The 22,342-nt window shown below is 38.8% G+C and overlaps 1 protein-coding gene across 2 annotated transcripts in view; it reads right to left on the bottom strand.

The window, feature by feature from the left end:
* The window catches only part of btaf1 (BTAF1 RNA polymerase II, B-TFIID transcription factor-associated), a 99,799-nt gene that overhangs the window by 57,744 nt on the left and 19,713 nt on the right, over positions 1–22,342 (bottom strand). Inside the window, exons 4-6 of one of the 2 annotated variants that reach the window (XM_051922156.1) lie at positions 15,741–15,884; positions 8,989–9,191; positions 2,789–2,922 (exon numbers count right to left, since the gene is read on the bottom strand). In XM_051922156.1, coding sequence (XP_051778116.1) covers positions 2,789–2,922; positions 8,989–9,191; positions 15,741–15,884 — 481 coding nt within the window. The remainder of the gene's footprint in view (positions 1–2,788; positions 2,923–8,988; positions 9,192–15,740; positions 15,885–22,342) is intronic. The other variant, XM_051922157.1, reaches the window with a different exon arrangement.

Raw genomic sequence — 22,342 nt, 5'->3', positions numbered from 1 at the left:
TACAGCTCTCTGAATAATTAAAATACTGAGATGTATACGTGATATCTTTTTCATGATGATAGGAATGAAAGCATGTTATTAAACATGGGAACACGGTGGCGCAGTGCTTGTTCATGTCTCACGCAAGAGGCTTGCTGTGCCATGCGTAACCTTCAATGAAATAATTTATCACAGCAGTACTGTCTCTTTCAAACGTACTAACCTCCAATTCCTGTCCTTACTTTTCTTTCTCCAAAAACTCAATCGCCACACAATAAGCTATGTAATAGACGTGAAGCCATCTGTAAGCTTAGAACTTCGATTCTTCAAAACTTTTAAGGAACATTGAAATATCTTAGTAGTACGTGTTTAATTATTATATCCGTCTATCCTTCCAGTGTCGCGTCAGCACCAGCAAGAATACATCGCAAGGCAGGAACAATTACTGAACTAGCTAGCGCTGCGGCACCGTGTCCTCACATGTTTAATTAACAATACAGATTATTTAAATGAAGTTAAAGTTTTATCTGTATAATATAATCAACATGTTTTGCTGCATTTCGTCTTAGAAATGAATACCGTCATCACATGTAAATACGCGCTTTATAAAGTGGCGCAGGTTGTGCAATATTATAACTGTAGTGCAAGTTTACAGTGGGGTAATTGTACTTATAAGTCCAAACATTTCTACAAGGAGCACTTGATGGACTGATTTAGTGTGTTTAGACTTCTTGGGATGAAACTGTTTCTAAACCGCGAAGTCCATACAGGGACTAAAGCGTTTGCTGTGGCTCAGGCAGCGTCTGCTTCATTCTGTATACCGATAATTCTCTTTCCAATCAGCTGCTGCTGTGATTTCCCACTCAGATACAGTGCTATAAATACTCCGAGTGGTGCAGTGAGAGTAATGTGGAAAAAGATGATCTGCTGTGGCAACCCTTAACGGGATCAGCTGAAAGAAGAAGAAGATGCAGTGAGAGTTACAACGCTAAAGCAGTTATGGTATTTGGAATACTATGGCTATTCCCTGGACCATTATATTGCTGCAGGTTAATTACAATCAGATGCATTACACTAATAAACAATATGCAGTTAATTTCAGTGTATTTATAAAGCCGCGCCAGGAATGTGGATTTAAGAAAGAAAGGGTGATCACACAGGAACAGTAGCACTGCTTTGACACTGGGTGCCGCCAGTCTGCAAAACCGGGCGGATAAATTGCGTACGCCAAGGAATGAGTTACCGTGGAAATGTGCGTGGCTTTACGCCAAGTTTAGGTTTTATACATCGCGATTTGAGCGTGGAAAGGATCGTACGCAACATTTCTGTGCGTACGCACCGTTTATACATGAGGCCCCAGGTCTTTTTCAATAATTTGCTTGAACATTCCGGGTGATTTTGCAACTTATCGCGCTAAGTATCATAGTTCACTTGCGGTACTGATTTATTTACGCAAATCCGAGACAGACACAACGGCCGTTTTGATTTGTTTTATTTTTAAAAATATAAGTCCTAAATAAAAAGCAAAGCATCTGCTCTATGAAACAATGAAAGAGTACCAATACTTTTGAATGCATCTATATAACTTATGTGCAGGACAGAAAGTTTTTTATTCATTGCAGTAAAATGTCTCTTTTGGTAACAGTTGATGGGTGACATGCATCTAGAGTCATAAAAGAAAGAAGAGGTCCCCTACATAGAGAGAGAGAGGGGGGTTTGGGGTGGAAACACTACTAGGAGTGATGCCCAGGAAGTTCAGCAGACAGGTGCACCACTACACATATAATAAAGTACACAAGGTTGAGTAGATTTGGTCAGGACATTAAATGACATCTGACCTAAATGATGCCAGGTACACATGACCTTCGGACTGGGAAAGTACAGAGGGCTGATAAATGACAGACTATCTGTAGATGTTGTGATGAAGCCAGTATCCTGTTCTCTAAATATTTGTGGGCAGGGCATGGTCTCTGACTTACAGGAAACATGATCCCACTCCTCAGATGGTATGGGCAACAGATCATATGCCTTGCAACCAAGATTTTTATGAGGATCTTTGGTCTCAGCATGAAGAAACCTCTCTGTTTCATATGGATGCAAAGAAATATTTGAGAACAGTAATTTTGCCCAATGCTTTTTATATCTCTTAACAAATCCACAAAATAAAAAGTATGGTAAAACATTCACATTTTATGGAGTTAGACTGCTAAAGACAGCATGGCAGTTGTGTGACATTAAAATAGTAAAAGAGAACAGTAACAATTATGACTGAAGTGTTAGCGTCCAAGTGCTTTTGCATTAAATAAAATTTCCAAGGGTTAATTAACATGTTTAAATGATTATTTCAGGTGCCAATCTCCACTGTTATGATGTGTCAATTATTCTGTGTGCAAATGAATCCAAGAAAAGGTATCTGCTTGATCCTGATGAAACTAACCCAAACACTGTATTATATAATAAGAAGCTTATTTTTATAGCTTCCAAGTGGGCCTTTTTTTTTTTTTTATATAAAGGATCAGATCCTTACTTGATGTTTACAGTACTGATTATGTGCTATATATTGCAGCTGTGAAAAAAATGTGAAAAACACAGTAAAAGATTTAGTTTTAATAATAAGCATGTTAATTTTTAAGCATTGTCCATTTCCTTGAAGAAACAAAATCTATGCATGTAAAATCAAATGCAGTCTTGAGAATGTCAAAACACATTAAAACACTATATACAGTATAAACACCCACATTATATTTTTCAGGAACCTAGCTCCCTTCAATTTTGTATTTTTTTTGGAGGTCATGTACTTTAAGATTACCTCTTGTCATTGGAATCTACATCCCTTGAACGTTGCTTAGCAACTAACTTTGCCATTCTCTTTGCTTTATTCTTCTGTCTATTGCTCATTCCTGGCCGAAATTCAGAGTCAATTAATTCAGCAGCCTGCATCATCTGAAAATAGAAAGCAAGTTTAATATATGTATGACTACAGTTCACCCTTTGGGGGAGTACTGGCTTTTAATTATTATGCAAACACGCATTGGCTAAAAGCTTATTTTGTTACTGTGCTTAAGGAAAAAAAATACCTATGATTATGCTAATAATGCTATTTTAAATATATTTTAAAGTGTGATAACAATACATATTATAATGTTATGAAACAGTAAAGCCTAAAGATTTTCACAGATGCCTATAATAAGCATTGAATATTTAATCTGTTATCTTAGAGCATTTACTATTGATGTTCTCCAACTGGTGAAAACACTACAATGAATGCTAATAATGTAAATTGCGTTTTACATTATTTTCCAGGACACGAATCATACCATGTCTGCAACCCCACAATAACAGGGTCATCATGCATTTTAATGTATTAAAATCATGACAAGTCTTGACATGCAGAAATTAGCAACAGAAGACAGAAAATGTATGTACAAAAAGAGTAGATTTTCTCAGCAAAGAGGCTTTTCCTGTGTAGTCTCTGTGCAGATAGGACATATGGTTATGAGACTGAGCTCAGGGTTTAGCAATGCTATGGCCAAAGCTCCCTTGCACATTATTTAAGATCAAAAAAACAAAAAAAATATTCCCCAACAATATGTCTTAAAATAGCAGCTTCCTGTTGGAGCCTACAATACATAACACAACAGGTGCATGGTAATAAATGAAAATCAAGTTCTGATTAGATAAACTGAATTAATCCCATGGGGAAATTCAAAATGGAAAAACATTATGTTGGAATGACATGATGAATACAGCTTATTTCAATATATTCTTTGAACACAGTGTTAAAAAACACAGAGATAATCAAAACCTCTTTATTCAGACAGTGCCAAAATATTCCTTTAATTAATATATCCTTGTTTCAATGCAGGTAAAAAGCACAAAAAGATATTTTCTTACTATAACTAGAACAAATAAGTCAAGGTCTACTCCAAGCAGTTATAAACCCAATAAGACATTAAACATTGAACAATTACGTTCAAAATTCAACCTCCCAGCTACACATTTCTTTCACTATCTTCAAATTAGAAATTTTGTTAAACAGAAATTGTCCGATTTTCCCCACCTTGCACCCTCCACCATGCTGGAAAAAATACTGCTCAATTTCGAGGAATTAAACACCATTTCCACACTATATAAAATCCTATTAGAGTCCCTACCTTTCAAAGATCCAAGAGGACATTGGGAAGAAGATCTCTTAATCAATATATCAGAAAAGGAGTGGAAGGTAGCAAAGCAGAGAATTCACTCGAGCTCCATATGCGCAAAGCATAGAATTATTCAAGTAAAAATTATATATCGAGCTCATCTGTCTCGCTTAAAACTGTCCAAAATGTTTCCAGGGCAAGATCCAACCTGCGAACGCTGCAACCAAGCTCCTGCCTCACTGGGTCACATGTTCTGGGCCTGCACCAAATTAACATCATTTTGGACCAAAATTTTTAAGTGCCTTTCAGACAGCCTTGGGGTCACAATTCCTCCTAACCCATTAACAGATGTGTTCGGTGTTCTTCCAGACGGACTTGAAGTGGAGAAGGACAAGCAAACGGTGATTGCATTCACTACACTTTTGACACGCAGACTTATTTTGTGAAATTGGAAGAATCCTAACTCTCCTCTGATAAGTCAGTGGGAAACCGATGTTTTATATTATTTGAAATTGGAAAAAATCAAATTTTCAGTTAGAGAATCTGTACAAAATTTTTTCAAAACCTGGCAGGATCTAATCAATATTATTTTAGAATAAGAGAAATAACTATTACCGCATTTAATTCCCTTCTCCATTTCTTATTTACCTATATATTTATTTCTCCCTTTCTTTTGTTTATTGATGCCTTATTAATAAGCCCTACGCAATTCTCCTTTGGCTAACCTCTCCTTCTCAGGGGTGGGGTTTGATTTGTCTTCAATTTTGTTTGGTTATAAATTGATCTATTTGTATGGAATGAATACAATAAAAATTAATAAATAAAAATAAATAAATAAATAAATATGAAATCAGCAGATTCCAAACACTGGCAGACAGATAAATGCATCTCTACTATACACACTGATCAAATTATTAGGAACACCATACTAATACTAGTTAGGGCCTCCTTTTGCTCTCAAAACAGCCTCAGTTTTTCATGGCAGGGATTCTATAAGGTATCAAAAACATTCAATAGAGATTCTGGTCCATGCTGACATGACTGCATCAAGAAATTACTCTAGATGTGTCAGATGCTCATTTGGGCTTCGAATCTCCCAATTCTTCCACATTCCAAAATTGTTCTGTTGGATTTAGATCCAGTGACTGGGAAAACCACCGAAGAACATTGAACTCACTGTCATATTTATTAAACCAGTTTGAGACAGCTTTTGCTTTATGGCATGGTGCATTATCATGCTGAAAGTAGCCATTAGAAGACGGGTAAATTGTGGTTATGAACGCATGCACATGGTCAGCAACAATATTCAAATAGGCCGTAGTATTCAAGTGATCATTGATTGGTATTAATGGATCCAAAATGTGCCAAGTTAATGTTCCCCACATCATTACATTACCACCACCAGGTTGGACTGCTCTCACACAAGGTAGTTTGTGTGCATGGATTCTTGCTGTTGGAGCCAAACTCTGATCCTACCATCTACAGTCTTTAAACTGTCTTTTGGTGAACTTGTGTCCACTGCAGTCTTAGCTTTCTGTTCTTGGTTGACAGGAGTAGAATCCAACATGGTCCTGTGATTTTTGTTTTTGTAGTACATCTGTCTCAAGGTTTGATGTGTTATCCATTCTGAAAAGCTTTTCTACTCACTACAGATGTACCGAGTTGTTATCCGAGTTACAGTAGCCTGTCTGTCAGCTCAAACCAGTCTGGCCATCCTCCTTTAATATCTCTCATTAACAAGACACTTCTGTCAACAGAACTGGCACTCACTGGAAGTTGTTTTATTATTCACTAGGGGGCTCCGCCCCCTGCTCGCTTCGCTCGCCAACCCCTGGTGTTGGGAATGACAAAGAGCGTGATGTATGAATGAGATATAGAATAGTGTGACGGTGTAGATGATGCAAATAGAAAGCAAACAATAAAGTGTGTGGCACAGTGTAAAGGTTTATTGGAAAATTTCTTTGTACACGCCGTTTAAGTGTAAAAGGTAATTCCAGGTCAGAACTTGTAAGGTCAATGAAGATGGTCATTATCGTGATCAGAGTCAACTTTGTCAGAGCTTAGAAAGAGTTGTGTCTCTCCAGGAAGTAATGGAATGACTTGGGTATTTATGTTTTCCACATTAATATTTTTTGGACCTAATATAGTGCGTTGTGTTAAAAGGGGCATTTGGTCTAATGAGATCGCTGTTCCAAATCTCTCTGTAACTAAGTTGTCGCAGATAAAGGCTTGAGGAATTGTAATAATATGTGGCTGAAGTCCATCTGTATTGGTGAGTGTACCATCTCTCAGTTGTAATAAGCAATTGTTATGATCTGGTTCTGGACATCGTATCTTTTTTACTAACTGTATCTTTTGAAAGCAATGCCAATTGTCTGCGTATTTTAAGGTGCACTGAACAATAGCTGAGTGCATGGAATCTGGAAGAATAGCTAATCACTGTTTAAAATCTCCTCCTAATAAAAGTACCTTTCCTCCAAATCGAATATTATTATTCATAAACGTTTGTAGAAGTTTATGAATGGTGTTGAGTAAGTGACTTCATGCCATTGTACATTCATCAATAAACAACATTTTTTGAAGACGGATGTCACGTGCAGTGCCACCGTTAATGTTCATAGTGGATACCGATTTGTAGGATCTAATGCAGTTGATAAAGATTTCACTTTCAGGTACATCGTCAGTTAGAATCTTCTGTAGATATTCAGTATATGAATGTAAAGAAGGCAGTCTAATTTGACCCTTTTGACAACAACGTCTAAATGTATTACTTGTATTGCCAGTTGTTTCTTCAGGGAAGTGAACTGAATGACAATGATTGCAAATGACATTCATTAATCCGAATGAATTTTCCCGGTGTATGTTTTGCTTGTGCCGTTTGAGAGGCGCGTTGTTGCATATGTAGTATTTGGGACGTGTTGTTTTGGAGCTGTAATCGATTTGCCTGTGCTGTGTGAGACACCCGTTGTAGCCTTCCTTGCCGTTAACGTATGTCTGAGACGGGAGGTGTTTCATTTTGAATCTGTGCCTGTTGCGATGCAGCACTTTGATTGATAGTTTGCGTCATGTGGATCTAGGATGTAGATTTGTGCATATTTGCGTTGTTGATTTGTTTCAGGGTGCACTGTTCCAATGCGATGCAGTATTTGTGCACATATGGGAAAGCAGTATGGGCCATTGCCTTTTGGTGGCCTGATATTTACTAAAAGCAAATGAACTATTGTAGGATCTAACGCAGTTCATAAAGTTTTTACTTTTAGGTACATCGTTAGTTAGAAGCTTTAGTTGAGCTTTGCGTTTTTGGAGTCGAGACATTTTTTCTTTTAGAAATATGGATAAGTAATAAGGAGTATTGCACTCACTGTTAATATGGAGACTTTTCTGCGGTTGAACGGTTAATAGTGCCTTATTGTAATGAGATCCACCTATGCTGCATAGCCGTCTATTTTGTTGTTTCTTTCGTGTTCGTGTGTTTGTTCCTGTTATCCTTTTCTTTTCGTTATGTACCCGTGACCGTGTATTCATGACTTGTTTCTTTCTCAGCATCCGAAATATGGATAAGTAATAAGGAGGGTCGCAGTCACTGTTAATATGTTTCCTTTTCTGCAGTTGAACGGTTAATAGTGCTTTATTGTAAGGAGATCCACCAATGCTGACACCTATGCTGTCTAGTGTGAAGGTGCTGACGTTCACTTTAGAATATGTGGCTTTGGGTGTGACTTCTTATGGATGTGGGTGGGGGGGGGGGGATTGTTGAGGATTGTTGTTGCGCGAGCGTCTTCTTTCTTTTTGTGTTCCTGTGTCTTGTTGAATCCCCCTCTTTGTGTGTGTCCCGTCCCTCGCTTGTAGGGTCTGTGGGGTGGTTTTGTGTTCTTTTTTTTGTGTTCCATGGGCTTGTTGAATCCCCCTCTTGGTGTGTGTCCCGTCCGGTGCCTGTGGGGGGGGGTGCCTTGCTGTTGTGCGCGAGCCTCTTTTTTTTTTTTTTTTTTGTTTTTCGGGTCTAGTTTCGTGTGCAATGTGTTTCGTGCTTTTCCTGCGTTTGACTTTGCGCCTCATTTCTCCTTTTTGTATGTGCTCACTCCTTTTTTCTGTGGTCTTGTCCGCCACTCGCGGCCCCTTATCCGCCTTTGTCGCCCTCTTTTCTCCGCCTTTCTCCGACTCTCGCGGACTCTTTTTGCGCCTGCGCCTCTCGCGGCCCCTCATCCGCCTCTCTCGCCCTCTTTTGTCCGCCTTTCTCGGCTCCTCAGCCGACTCTCGCGGACTCTTTTTGCGCCTGCGCAGTACGTCTTTTTGCAGCTACGGCCCATGGCCGGATGTGCCTGCGTCCATCATCCGGTTTAGCATTCTCGGTTAGTAATATGGATACCATTCTGGGTAAACTCTAGAGCCTGCTGTACATAAAAATTCCAGGAAACAAGTAGTTACAGAAATACTCAAAGAACTCATCAGGCATCAATGATTTCACGGTGAAAATGACTGTGGCCAAATTTTTTCCCCATGCTTGTGTTTGATTTAAACATTAACTGAAGTGCCTGACCTCTTTCTGCATGAATTAATGCGCTGCATTGTAGCCACATGCAGGGCTGTACAGATGACTGCATCGATAAGGAAATTCCAAAGGTGCTTCTAATAATTTGCTCAGTGACTGTATACCTAATGTACTTTTAAAAACTTCACCAAATTGTTTTAAAAGATGGAGGTAAAGTATTAATTACTGAAATAGAATAATAGAGGCAGAAAAAGCAAAACAAAATAAGCAGGTTAGATTGCTGAATAGGTCATTCATATATTATTTTTACTCAATATGAGGCTTTTAAAGTTATTTATCATAATAAGTAAGTATTAAAAACAAATAAAGCAAACTCACTGTATGATTCCGTGAAGTCACAGAGCCGGGGGTTCTACCTACAGGTTGTTTTACAACTGGAAGTGGAGATGGAGTGTAATCTAGGTCCTCATCATTGAAAAGATCTTCCGTGTCCATTCCTATGGCAGCACCCATATCAAGTCCAAGTTTCTTTTGCAAAAGCTTCCTTTGTCTGGCTAATCTTTCCTTGGGATCAATTTCCCCTGTTAACATTAAAAAAATAATTAACCATATACCATGTATATTTTTACTATATACAAATTAGTTCTGTTTATTATAACAACATCTGACAAATTAATAACAATTATAGACTGAAATCTTCCATTACCCTAGAAAAACGTCATCCTTAAAATTATTAAACTAGATACTTGTTGATGTGATGCTACAGAAGGGAACCACCCCAATCTATTCTTTGTAATAGTAATGTAAGTGACAACCAGAAGTGTGTGAAGGACTGCCATGTAGACTCTTGAACACTGATGGGCCTTATACGGATTGCTGGAATAGAAATGGAATTGAAGAAGATGACACCGTAGTTTGGAAGTGGAAAGCCAAGAGATATGGAATAGGTGAGTGCATGGAGATACTGTATATTCAACAGAGATGTACTTATGTGGATGCATAAAAGAAGTAGCATGGTGAGGGGGTAGTTTGCAGGCAGCAAATGAGATGTTTGTTGGTGTAAAGCATGCAAGAGGGTATTATCACACACTCTTCTGGATACTGCATCAGCCAGCTGCTGCACTTCTGGTGCCGGTATCAAAACGGACAAGCTATAGCATTTTTCACACAATTGCTTCAAGACCGTCTCAAACTTACAGTAAACTAGGGGGCTTTGCCCCCTGCTCGCTTTGCTCGCCAACCCCCGTATTTGGTTTTCCGGATACACACTTTTAAGATTGTTTTTTCTTTGAATTGTTGCTATTTCATTAGTTTCACTTTTATTTCAGAACTTCTGTAAAAACAATATTTGTAATCTTGCGAGTCCCAATATGCTGAATCTTTTTAATGAGGTCAGGACAGGTTTCTCTTTTTGGAATTTCAGCACAGACAAAACGATCTTCATCATCAGCATTTAATAATTTTTTTTTTTTTTTTTTACAAAGTAACAAAGTAAGTAGAGTTCTGCATTGGACTCCTGTCTGTAAAGTCGTGCTATTTTCCTCTCACAGTTCCAAAAGTACATGGGTTTACTAAGGTGATACCCCAGCTTTTGTCTAGGTTTTTTTACAAGGGCTAGACAGAACGTTTTTGACTTCTGGGGTAAATTTTCGTTTTTAAATAATCAGACAGATAAATATATATACATTAACAAAGTAACCAATAAATGCATGTGCGGTAAACTCCGTTTTTGACATTCTCAAGATTCTTTATTTGTCACATGCATAGTTATACAGGACAACACACAGTGAAATGCATCCTGATCCGCTTATCAAAAACTGTGCAAAGTTAGAAGAATATCAGTTAGATTAACAAAAAGTCATAGATCGAAAGATAACAGTATGGTAGAACATAATAAATAAGTAAAATTAAGTGTTAAGGTGCAATAGTGTAGTAATTATTGTGCAAAACCAAAGTTAGACTGGTACATAGTTAAATGAGGCAGTTTGTTTGTTTCCACTACTGCGATCTTTACTTTTTTATATTTTCCTACTTTCATATCCTTTAACTTTCTCCACATGTGCATAGCACCAAGTTTTTTTATTTTTGAGCCTTTCTAATTTCCATGGTTTCATAGTCTCTAACCTGCTCTGCATGTGTTTAGCGCCAACATTTGTAAACATCTCTATGAAGTTCTACTTTGTCTTTTACTCACTGTCATTTATTTCTGAACCGGATTGGACGTGCTTTTTTTTTCCAATTCCACTTGTTCCGGGCTGATAATTACTTTCCTTATTTTCTGAATTTGCACCTCGATTATTCTTTTTTGCTCTTTTTTCTGTCCAACACATTTGAGTCTCTTTTCTCCGTGCTTTTCTTTATTCTTCGTTTAATCGTCGACGTTTCATTTCTACCCTATTCATTTCATTTCTACCGTATTGACCTTATACACTTTATATGCACTGAGCCCTGGAGCTGTGTGTGCTGCATGACTGCCTTTACACTACTGATTTGTTTTTTTTGATATTGTTTGTAAGTAGGGTGTGTCTTGCAAGACTCTCGTTCTATGTTCCCGTGAGACGTACCGTGGCAGGTCTCTTTCGTCTCGTGGGTCTTTAAATTATCTTCCGAGAAAGATCACGTATCGTAGACTACCAGGACAGGGGACAGGATTCCTTTTTATAATAGACAGATGATGTAAACTGCATTAATCAAACACTGTGCCTTAAGTCAGATGCTAAAAAGGAGAAGAGCTTCAAACTATATGTATTAAGCTACATCCACAATTACAAAGGTAATAGCCACACAAATTAAACATTTGTGTCTACTATGAACTTACAAGATACAAATGTGATTACATTAGGTCAGGTCAGGTCAGGTCAGGGAGAATGCACTGGCATTTTAAATTGCCGCACCCACCACACAATGAAACAGCTTGGGATCCTGGTTGGCAATTCCTCAGGCAGACTTGTAGACCGGTCCCACCATGCGAAAACTGAATATCTATCTGCCGCAGCAAGGTGTTACGTAGGCATCCCCTTCTACTGGGGTCCTCAACAATGAGGTTCTTGCGAGTGGGATAACACTTGGGGAATTGCGCCACATGACTGTAGTGCCGTAAGTGACGCCCCCTCACAATGCACATAATGTGCCTCATTCGGGACTGTCAGCAACCACTCATTCGACACAAAGTCAAACCTGCGGTACCCAAGGATTCTCCAAAGAGACACAGTACCGAAGGAATCCAGTCTTTGTCTCAAGTCACTGGATAGCATCCATGTCTCAAAACCATGTAAGGAAGACAGGAAGCACCAGGACAGTAAAGACTTGCACCTTCGTTCATTTGCATAGATATCAGGAGCACCATACTCCTTTTTCCAGCAATCTTATGACCCCCATGCTCTCCCAGTCCGTCTACGGACTTCATAGGAAGGGTCACCAGAGACATGAATGTCGCTGCCAAGGTAAGTAAACCTCTCATCAAGGTTGACACTCTTTCTGCAGACAAGCACACTGCTGATGGTTGTGCCCATGTTTATTAAAGGCCTGGATCATGGTTTTTATCCAGGACACTTGCGACAGCCGCTGGAACCCATGACCTTGCCCAACACCCAGTCCTTGCAAGCAATGACCAGAGTAGGGTTTTATAATATAAAAAAAAAAAAAAAATTAAAAAAAGCAAAGCAGAATTTCAATAATTCGTCATTAAACTTTATCCAGGAACAGGTTAATATTTATCTAAGTTTAATACTGCAATGGCACTGGACAGGTTATATAAGCTAGGGATGAATTACCAAAGAATGAGCTGGCATTACATCATTAATAGCAGGAGCACCTATAAAAACGGCAACTCTGCACTGTCACATGTGCTTATTCCAACTAGTGTGTCAAAAGGCAAGCGATCCTTTTAAGGATACAAGATATCTGAAACAGCCATGTAAAAAGCAGAGAATTCATCCATCCAACAAAGGTCTCTGTCTGAGCTAGCAAAACAGTGAATGCTACACTGCTACTTTATTGTAAGGGTCTCAATTTGTTTCCTCAGATGGAGGATCAAGCGCTATGTTGACATCTGCTGGTTTCGTAGCCGAAACACAGTCAGGGTCATTGAGGATTTTATAATCCTTCTCCTCACCTGGTGTGTCATCCTCCGTCGGTCACTTTCTCCTCTTCCAAACCCCGTGATCTTGTAAGTGGAACGGAAAAGTTGTTCCACTCAAATGACACAGGGACTGCTCCCTACTTCAGCAGTTGCCGCTCCATCTCAGACCCTGGCTCACGAAAATCCTCTCTTTTTAAAATACTGGCTACAAACTCAGGTATAGGGACTAATTGCAAAGCTTGCTCTCTCTGGATAGAGACAATCCATTTAGATCAGGTTTCCGCATTGGAGGGAAATGTATTAAAACAAAGTATCCCGTTGTATTTACACAACAATGCTCAGTTGTAGAGCTATCTGTACAATGAAACTTATTAACACTAGAATTCCTGAAGCCTACGATAAAACTTGTAATCCCGGCCCATCTTAAATTCCTTTGCACCTCTCCATCAGTGTCTTTTGTTTTGTAAATGTGTCGATCAGCACAAGCAGCCTGCTATCCCATCCCCCACCACCGACGCAGCTCAAGTCGCAGAGAAGATTCTCAGAGTTAAAGTCTGTTTATCTGGGTGTGAGGTGCCTGAAGTTGTAGAGGGTAAGTAATATATCATCATTTGGACTACATACAGTAGAAAAAAAACTGGGTTAGTGTACGATGCTGACACGACTGCTTGGGTGGTGCTACAATAAGAACTGCTGACTCGTAATCGAGAGGTTCCCGGTTCAATTCCAAGCGCATCCATTTTGAGTAGTGAGCTGCTCTTATTGTTACTACTATAGAATAAAAACCATACATTTGATTTGAGTCTGTAACAGCCGGTGTAAATTTATGGTACTTATAAAGACTATCACAAAAAAATCTTTTACATGAAAAACATTTATATATTACTTATATAAATGCCTGATTGAATGCTATTTACCTTGATTTATTTACTACTCTTCCTACATCGTAAACTAACGATGTAATGCTTCCTGTGTTTGATCGACACGGGCATGCTGACAAAATACATGTGTACTGAAGTGACTTTAGCTGCAGATGGACTTTAGCTGCAGATGGAAACTCCTGTTGCACTTTATGCAACTGTTGTTAGGGTTCTGCCATTGTCTAGAAACGGCACCATAAGCTTTATGACCACAGTCTCGGAAAGTCTCTCTCTTTCATGGGACAACTGGGTGATTCAATATGCAATCCACTTCTTATAGATGGATTTTATTTTGTGTGCACTCCAAAAGGGAGAGGTAGACTGACTCCCCACTCCTGATGTCACGCTTCCCCCTCCCTATATATCCTATATCTCCCTATGTATCCTATATCTCGGATTAGCATGAATATATTGCTCCTGCAAGCGAACTATGATTCTTAGCGCGATGAGAGAAGTCGCGAAATCAACTGGAATGTTCAAGCAAGTTCTAAAAAAAAAAAAAAAAAAAACAAAAAAAAAACCCCATCTAAACCCGTTCTCTTGTTCGCTAGCTAAGCGGATGTAAGGAACACCAGAGGCTGACGTGTGAGTGAGCTTGCTATGTCTCTCTCGGATTCACACACATAAATCAGTACCGCTAGTGAACTATGATACTTCGCGCGATGAGGGAAGTCGCAAAATCAACCCGGGATTTCAAACTCACATTCTGGAGGGCCAAAGTGGCTGCAGGTTTTCACTCAGGCCACTTTCTTTATTAGTTCCCAAGAAACTACTGCTAATGAAACATACTTAATTGGTCTTAATGTTAACTCACTTGCTTTTGTAGACTCAGAACCCTTAATTTTTTTTTTTTTTTTTTTAACTTTTTTCTTTAATTAGTAGTCAAACAAATAATGGAGATACCAAGTAAGCCAACACATTAACAACCTAAATTTATCCAATTTGCACCTCTGTGTCTACCATACCACATCCCTTTCACTAATATATTTAAAAGAAAGGTGATGGTCTGAGAAATACTGATCTGGTCTTATCCTTATGTTGCCCTCAGGAAAAAGAAATTCAAGTTTCAGAAATGTCTGATTGAGCAAAATGAATAATTCCATAACAATCAGAATTAACTTCTAATTAAGATATTAGTTTAAGCAACACTGGATGTATATGACTTAAATGGTCATCTGTTGGCTTGTTTTGCATTTCGTTTTTTTAGATGTTAGTTAAGAAGAAAAGAAACAATTAACAAGTCTTAACCTTAAAAAGCAAGTCAGTTAAAGAAGGTCAGTTAAAATTATGTCAAAAGATGTCTGTTCAATTAGTAGCAATAATTGGTCACTATTTAAGTAAAGGACTAGTAACACGCTTTTATATACACTAGAAAACTGAACCAAACATTACTCAGTTACCTAAAAAAATTATTTAAGTTATATTTTTAATTAATTAGCTGAGGGTGTAGGTGACAGAGGACTTCGCAACTACATTTATTAGCCTTCTTTTACTAGCAAACCTCTGTCATAGCCTTGACCAATCAAAACAGAAGTATCTACAAGAACCTCCAAACACTGCAGCACAAAAAAAAAATGTGATAAGCGATTTAAGGTGGTGTTTTAAAATGTTCTTTTTGGTTAAATGTGCATCCAAAGACTAAATCACTATACATCAAGTATTCTGTCAGCAAAAGTTAGAGATACAACCCTAGTCTGTAGTATTTCAAGGCAGCCGATTTTAATACGACAAGAAACTGCATAATTCATACTGAGGACTTTCTTTCACTTATAGCGAAGAAATCAAAATGAACCAAAAATATTCAATTTAAATGTAAACACAGCAACTGATACTACATTCTCTACACTGGTGGAAATATCTGCAATGTGGCACCTGTGAGAATGTATTTTTTATGTGTGTAACCAAAATGTATTATTTACATTCCCACAGATAAAGCATTTCAATATTTAGCATTGCAACTAAAAATAAAAACCTAGATTCCAGCCTTATATTGCAATACTTATGTTCATCTCAAATGGGGGAGGTGGGAGGGGAAAAAAACCAAAAAAAAACAACTTGTAGTTCAAAACTGACCTGCATATACAGTGTTAAACACTGAAAAGACTTTTTTTTTTTTTTTTTATAATTACCTGATTTGTCATCCTGCACTTCAAATTCTGCACCAGCCGATCCTAAGAGGGATGCCCCATGTTTCAGAAGGCGAGAAATATCAAACCTAAAAAAATTTAGGCGATCTGATGTTGAATCCTCCATGGAAGCATACAGGCTAGACTCTATTAAAACAGAAAAGTATCAACTAACATTTCGACATCATAATGAGAGAAAACACACATTCACTTTGAGAGACTACACAAATATATTTTTCAATTAGAACTAGTTTTAAAACGAAACATCCTGCACAAATATTTAATTTTGTTACTAGAATTCCAAATCCTACCTCCATGTCCTGGCACTCTGCATATTTAAAATGTACACACCTATGCCAATTCAAAGTTCAGGGACTCAAAAAAATACTGAAGCAACCTTTGCATAACAGTGCAAACACTTTGAATGTATTGCAGACATGAATCATTTCTAATCTTATTAACCTCCTTTGCACTGCAATTTATTCCAAAAAAACAATTAAAAAGCATTGCATTTTTTTGCATGAAAAATTAGTTTTATCAAATCTGAAAAGAGTAATAATGACACAATTAATAGTGGTAATGATGAATAGAATTATGCAGTGATCAATAACAAAAATAATAACAGTAATGATAATACTGCTAATGATGCCAAAACAGTATATAATGTCAAAATTAGTCATTTGTGTGGTAAATGTTAAAGCACGGTGAAAGACACAATATGGGACAATAATAAAGATAGATAGATAGATAGATAGATAGATAGATAGATAGATAGATAGATAGATAGATAGATAGATAGATAGATAGATAGATAGATAGATAGATAGATAGATAGATAGATAGATAGATAGATAGATAGATAGATAGATAGATAGATAGATAGATAGATAGATAGATAGATAGATAGATAGATAGATAGATAGATAGATAGATAGATAGATAGATAGATAGATAGATAGATAGATAGATAGATAGAGCATAGGTACAAGTTGGAGGTATATAATCAATAAGAAGCTCTGGATTGATGTGTCTCTCTTTAGTGGTAGTGAGGATGGAGGATGTACAGCAATGATTTGTTCAACAAGCTGACATGTAAAGTTTGCATGAGATAGTTTCAGTAGCTTTTTGTTTGTATAAGACAAATGCATTCCAAATGCACCATTCCACCAGATAACAAAATATCATTTTGTAGTATTTCTTTTGTTGCCTCCACATAACTGGATAGAAAATCAATTCTTGATTTGCACAATCTACAAGGCTTTGTAACCTGCTTGTTACTTTTTGCTGGTACAGTGACTGTACCTGCATTATGTACGTTTCTAAGAAGACAAAGATTTTACTTCCCATTTCAGTGCAAGCATTTTACCCTTTTGTCAAGCTACTAGCACACCTCACTGTAATTCAGGTCTACCAAAGTGTTCAGGCACGCCATGACGGTTGGGATGTACTGTTCCATATGCATCAGTCTTTCTTTACAACAAGATGTCAAATAGCTCTGGCGAAAAATAAAAATTGTCCATGGTTACAGAATAACCTTGATCCAGCAGATCTACCAAAGTCAGCACAGACGTGGCAAAGGCCGTACTGATTGCATTTCTGATCACACATTCTCCCTTTCCCTATAGAACCAAATTCTAAATGTATCCCATTTTAGATTCACAAAGCTCAAAAAACTTTATGCCAAATCTTGCTCTTTTTGATGCAATGTACTGTATCCATGACAATCTGCCCTCATAAGCCACAAGACCATCATCAATGCTGACATTGCGGTCCGGAAAGTAAATGCTCTGAAATTTTGCTGCAATGGCCTGGTATATCTCCCTAATTTTCTTCATTTTGGGTGCTGGAATGGTATTCTCATCAAAGTCTTCATTGTTGGTAAAGTGCAGATATTTCATAATTAGTGAAAACTTACACTCAGATGTACTCCTTCAAAGAACGGCAGCAGTGACAGCACCTTTACAACCCGAGTGATACTCGGTCTTAACGCTTACACAAGATGCATCTGTACAGTTGCCCGAGTGACACTCGGGATTAACGCTTTTAGCATTATTTACGCAGCCCGAGTTACATTACAGGTCTAACACTAAGGACGTTAATACAACGTAGATGGTGGTACGTAATAAATAAAAAGCAGACCATGGCATAATATTTGGTAACTGAGAAGAGTTAATTTTTAACGGATGCATGAGAAAAACACAAATAAAATAACAAAACGAAAAGGCCTAAGTGATCAGGTGGGAAGGATTTTAGTGGCTGTTAATCTCCAGTTGATAAGTAACTGGTCTTAAACATGGCCTTGGTCTTAAAAGTTTTTTCTGGTACACTTTACTGATGTTAACAACAGAGAACTTCTATGTGTTTTGCCACTTTATTGCAACTCAGTGGTAACTCGCCAATAATCAGAGCCTTCAATCAAAAACACAATGGCAAATGAAAAGCCATAAAGCCAGTTTTAGAACTAAATGAACCATTGCTCGAATTGAGCAATAATGAAGGCAATGAAAATTGGTCTTAAGATGTTGACATGGACAATGAAACTGACATCTGCTTGGTACTTTTCAACCTGCCAAGTTTCAGTGATGTTCACTTTTGGTGTCAGCTTTGTGCTACTGTTGACAATCCTGCATAACGTTGTTGCCCATTTTTGGGTAACCATGGTCTAAAGATGTCTGAATCATGACTATCTGGACTATTAAAAATTTATCAAGGATAGTCTGGTAGAGAAAATAGTTTCTGAAATGAACTGCTATGCTAAGCAGTGCCAGAAAAGTCAAACTAAACACTTTGCTTGTCTCAGTCACTGGCAGTCTGTTGCTAAAGATGACGCAATTACTTTTCAGTCTTCTCATACTGCAGAGCATAATCGGTAAAGTAGTCCAGAGATGGTACTGGTCAACAAACCAGATGATGCAAATACCTATTTTTGACAAAGATATGATGAGTGTCATTTTTCACTCATTATGAAACACCTGCATTTCAGTAATAGTGATGACTATGAGGAACCCAATCACCCAGCACCAAAATTGTACAAACTGGAATGGGTATCAAGTGATCATCAACAATATTGCGGTACCCGGATGGGGGTGGTACCCAGCCGGGACGCCCGAGAAGATCGGAGGAGAGCTTGTGCCTCCTCCAGACCTCGAGGGGGCGACCGCCCTGGGGGCCGCGGGTACAGAGCTGGGAAGCTCGACCCTGTAGGGGCCCGTGGTCACCGCCAGGGGGACCCCAATATCTGGAGGACCCTGGACCGCAGCACTTCTGCCACACCAGGAAGTGCTGGGGTTTTGGGGGTAAGAAGAGGAACAGGGACACCCGGAGTGCTTCCGGGGAGACAGCCGGCACTTCCGCCACACTGGGGTGTGTCGGTGGGAGACTGCCGGGAACACACCTGGAGCACATCTGGGTGCTTATTTAAAGGGGCCGCCTCCCTTCAGAGATGGACTTGAGTCAGGTGGAAGAGTGGACAAGGTTTCTGAAGGAGAGAAGGAGGTGGTCTGGAAGAAAAGAGAGAGAAGGCATTGTATTGGCCTGGACTGAGGGGTATTGGGGTTGTAAGTAGTGATGGATTGTATTATGGAGCACCAAAATAAATGTGTGCGGGGTGATTTAAACGTGTCTGCCTGTTTGTGTCCGGGTCATATTCCACAATATGTAGAAGGTATGCATCTCATGGATTAAAAGAGAAGGCTGTCGTGGATACAGTACACTGCATCCAAACGGACATGATTCGGTACCCGAACTACAAAGAGGACTATTTCATTTATGTTAGGTAGAATGCCCAAAGGGGACTGGGCGGTCTCGTGGCCTGGAACCCCTACAGATTTTATTTTTTTCTCCAGCCTTCTGGAGTTTTTTTTTGTTTTTTCTGTCCACCCTGGCCATCGGACCTTACTCCTTTCTATGTTAATTAATGTTGTAATTAATGTATTTTAATTTCTTATTTTGTCTTTTATTTTTCTTCTCTTCATTATGTAAAGCACTTTGAGCTACTTTTTGTATGAAAATGTGCTATATAAATAAATGTTGTTGTTGTTGTTGGTATCAAGTTCTACATGCTGTGTGTAGCAAGCTCTGGGTACATCTGTAACTTGATGCTCTACACTGCTAAAGGGACCAAGAGGGATGGCAAGCACAGGCATTATGATCGAGTGGGTCAGGCAATAACATGATACTCTGTCATAAAAAATTAAAAAATATTACAAAAATATCTTGACATCTGCTCAAACACTGCCTGTGTATATTGGTGACCGTTTTAAAACATATCAAATGAAGCATGTATACTAGATCTGCATCAGTACAGCTGTGGTTATGTTGACTTTTGATATGTGCAACAGAAACATTTTTTGTTGTTGAAAAAATAAAATCTATGCTTTTGGGTCTTTTTTCAGGGGTAAACGTAATGTTTAGGAGGCTATAAGATGGATGTGTAGATGATTTCATACAACCTAACCCACAAGTCTCCCACAATCTGTTAATTACTCTATTTCAAATAAAATATATTCTTGCAATAATACTATGATGATTATAATATACAGTGGAACCTCAGTTTACGAGTGTTTTGCAAGACGAGCAAAAATTTTTAATAAATTTTAACTTGATAAATGAGCGAGGACTTGCAGTACGAGTAGTATGTATACGCTTTGTCTGCCGAGTGTCATGTTATCACAACTGAGCTGATGGTTCTTCTCTCTCTCGCTGCGGGATTGTGGGCAATCGTCTCCTGTTCTCCATCTGAGTCGGCGTGCCTCACTCATAGTAAACATCCGAGCATTAGAATTGTGACTGTGTACACGCGCACGTACGTGCGTGTGTGTGTGTGTGTGTGTGCTCGGGCGCACGTGTGTGCTGTGACGTGCGAGTCCCCGTCTTGCACCCTAACACACGAAGCTGAGTCTCAGTACTTTAGCAACACCAGCTTTATTCAGCTTGAAACAGCAACAGCGCGGTTATTTATACACAGACACAGCAGTCAGGCAGGGCCCTGCACATTTATAATGTTCCTTGTATCACTCATCAACGGCAGGCGCTTATAGCATGTCCGCGATCTTTTCAGATTCGCTTTTACGGCGAACTGCTACATCGCTGGGAGACTGCGATTGCTTTGGAACGCTCTTCCGTGTGTCGTCCCATTGGGTGCAATCCCACAAGAGTTTAGAAACTCACTCACACCACCCATGATTCTTTTCAAAGGTAAAGTGCAGGTTAATTTGTTTTATGTATTTTTATTTTATATTTTGTACAAGGGGGCTTCGCCCCCTGCTCGCTTTGCTCGCCTACCCCTGGCGTTTTGAACCTGTGGCCGCTGGGCAGCCGTAGTTTCAGACGCGCATTGTAGGAGCTTGCGTTGTTTTGAATCCGTGCTTGCCATGCTTCTGCGGTTTGAGACACGTGTTGTAGGCGTATATCCGTCAGTCGAGCTCGTTCGGTTTGAAGCCGTGCCTGCTTTGCCTCCACAGTTTCAGACGGTGGGTCACGTTCGGCGTTCTGTACGATCCCAAGCAGCACATTATTCCTAACTTCACTCCGCAGTAGTGCCACGAACAATATGGCGGTGACGCCTGTGCCTTCACTACGCGGTAGTGCCACTCACAATATGGCGGTAAACGCCTTCCGTATTATGTCGGGTTTTACCATGCTGTGTAGGCGCCTTTGCCTTTCGTACTTTCCCGCGCCTTCCGACACGCGATGTAGGCACCTGCACCTTCCAGGTCTGCCTCCGCTGTGTGGTGTGGACGTTTAACTGTCGTTTTTTCTGCTTTTATATTCTGTATCTCGCTGTGCATGTGTTTCGTGCCTAGGTTTTTTTGAAGCTGTTGCATTCCAGTTTTCATCATCTGTAACCTGCTCTCCATGTGTTTGGCCCCGTTCTTTAACATCTTTATGACGTTTTACTTTGTTTCCTACTCTGTCTTTTATTTCTGACCTTGCTTTATCCTGCTTGCGGCATGTCAGACGGTTCGTAATCTCTCCCGTTTCACTCTGGGGAGGGGGGCTTTGTGTGGTGCCTGAGCACTATGTCTCCTGCGTCCACGGGCAGGTCCCTGCGTCCATATCCTGTTTACCATTCTCGGTTAGTAATATGGATTAATCATTTTTATATGAATAGTTTTGGGTTGTGGAACAAATCATCTGAGTTTCCATTATTTCTTATGGGGAAATTCACTTTGATATACGAGTACTTTGGACTACGAGCACATTTCCGGAACGAATTATGCTTGCAAACCGAGGTTCCACTGTGTGTGTGTGTATATATATATATATATATATATATATATATATATATATATATATATATATATATATATAAATAAATAAATAAAATACTTTGTAATAACCACGCTTATTGAAGTTAAAAAGTGTACTAAAAAGTAAAAAATAAGCGCTTTTATTACGAGAAACTTTTGCTAAGATTTTATTGATTGATGAAAAGTGCCCACGCTTTTATTTTACAAGTGATGTAGGAGAAACTTATTTTTTACTTTTGAGTACACTTTTTAACTTAATATAAGCGTGGTTTTTAAAAAGTATTATATATTACTTTCGACTTTTTAGTCTTAGGTTTGTTTTAGTATAATTTTGAATTTTGTAATCAATATTTT

The sequence above is a fragment of the Erpetoichthys calabaricus genome, chromosome 2 (assembly GCF_900747795.2).
Source record: "Erpetoichthys calabaricus chromosome 2, fErpCal1.3, whole genome shotgun sequence".
NCBI classification, from domain to species: domain Eukaryota; kingdom Metazoa; phylum Chordata; class Cladistia; order Polypteriformes; family Polypteridae; genus Erpetoichthys; species Erpetoichthys calabaricus.
This window is presented reverse-complemented; position numbering and strand designations above follow the sequence as displayed.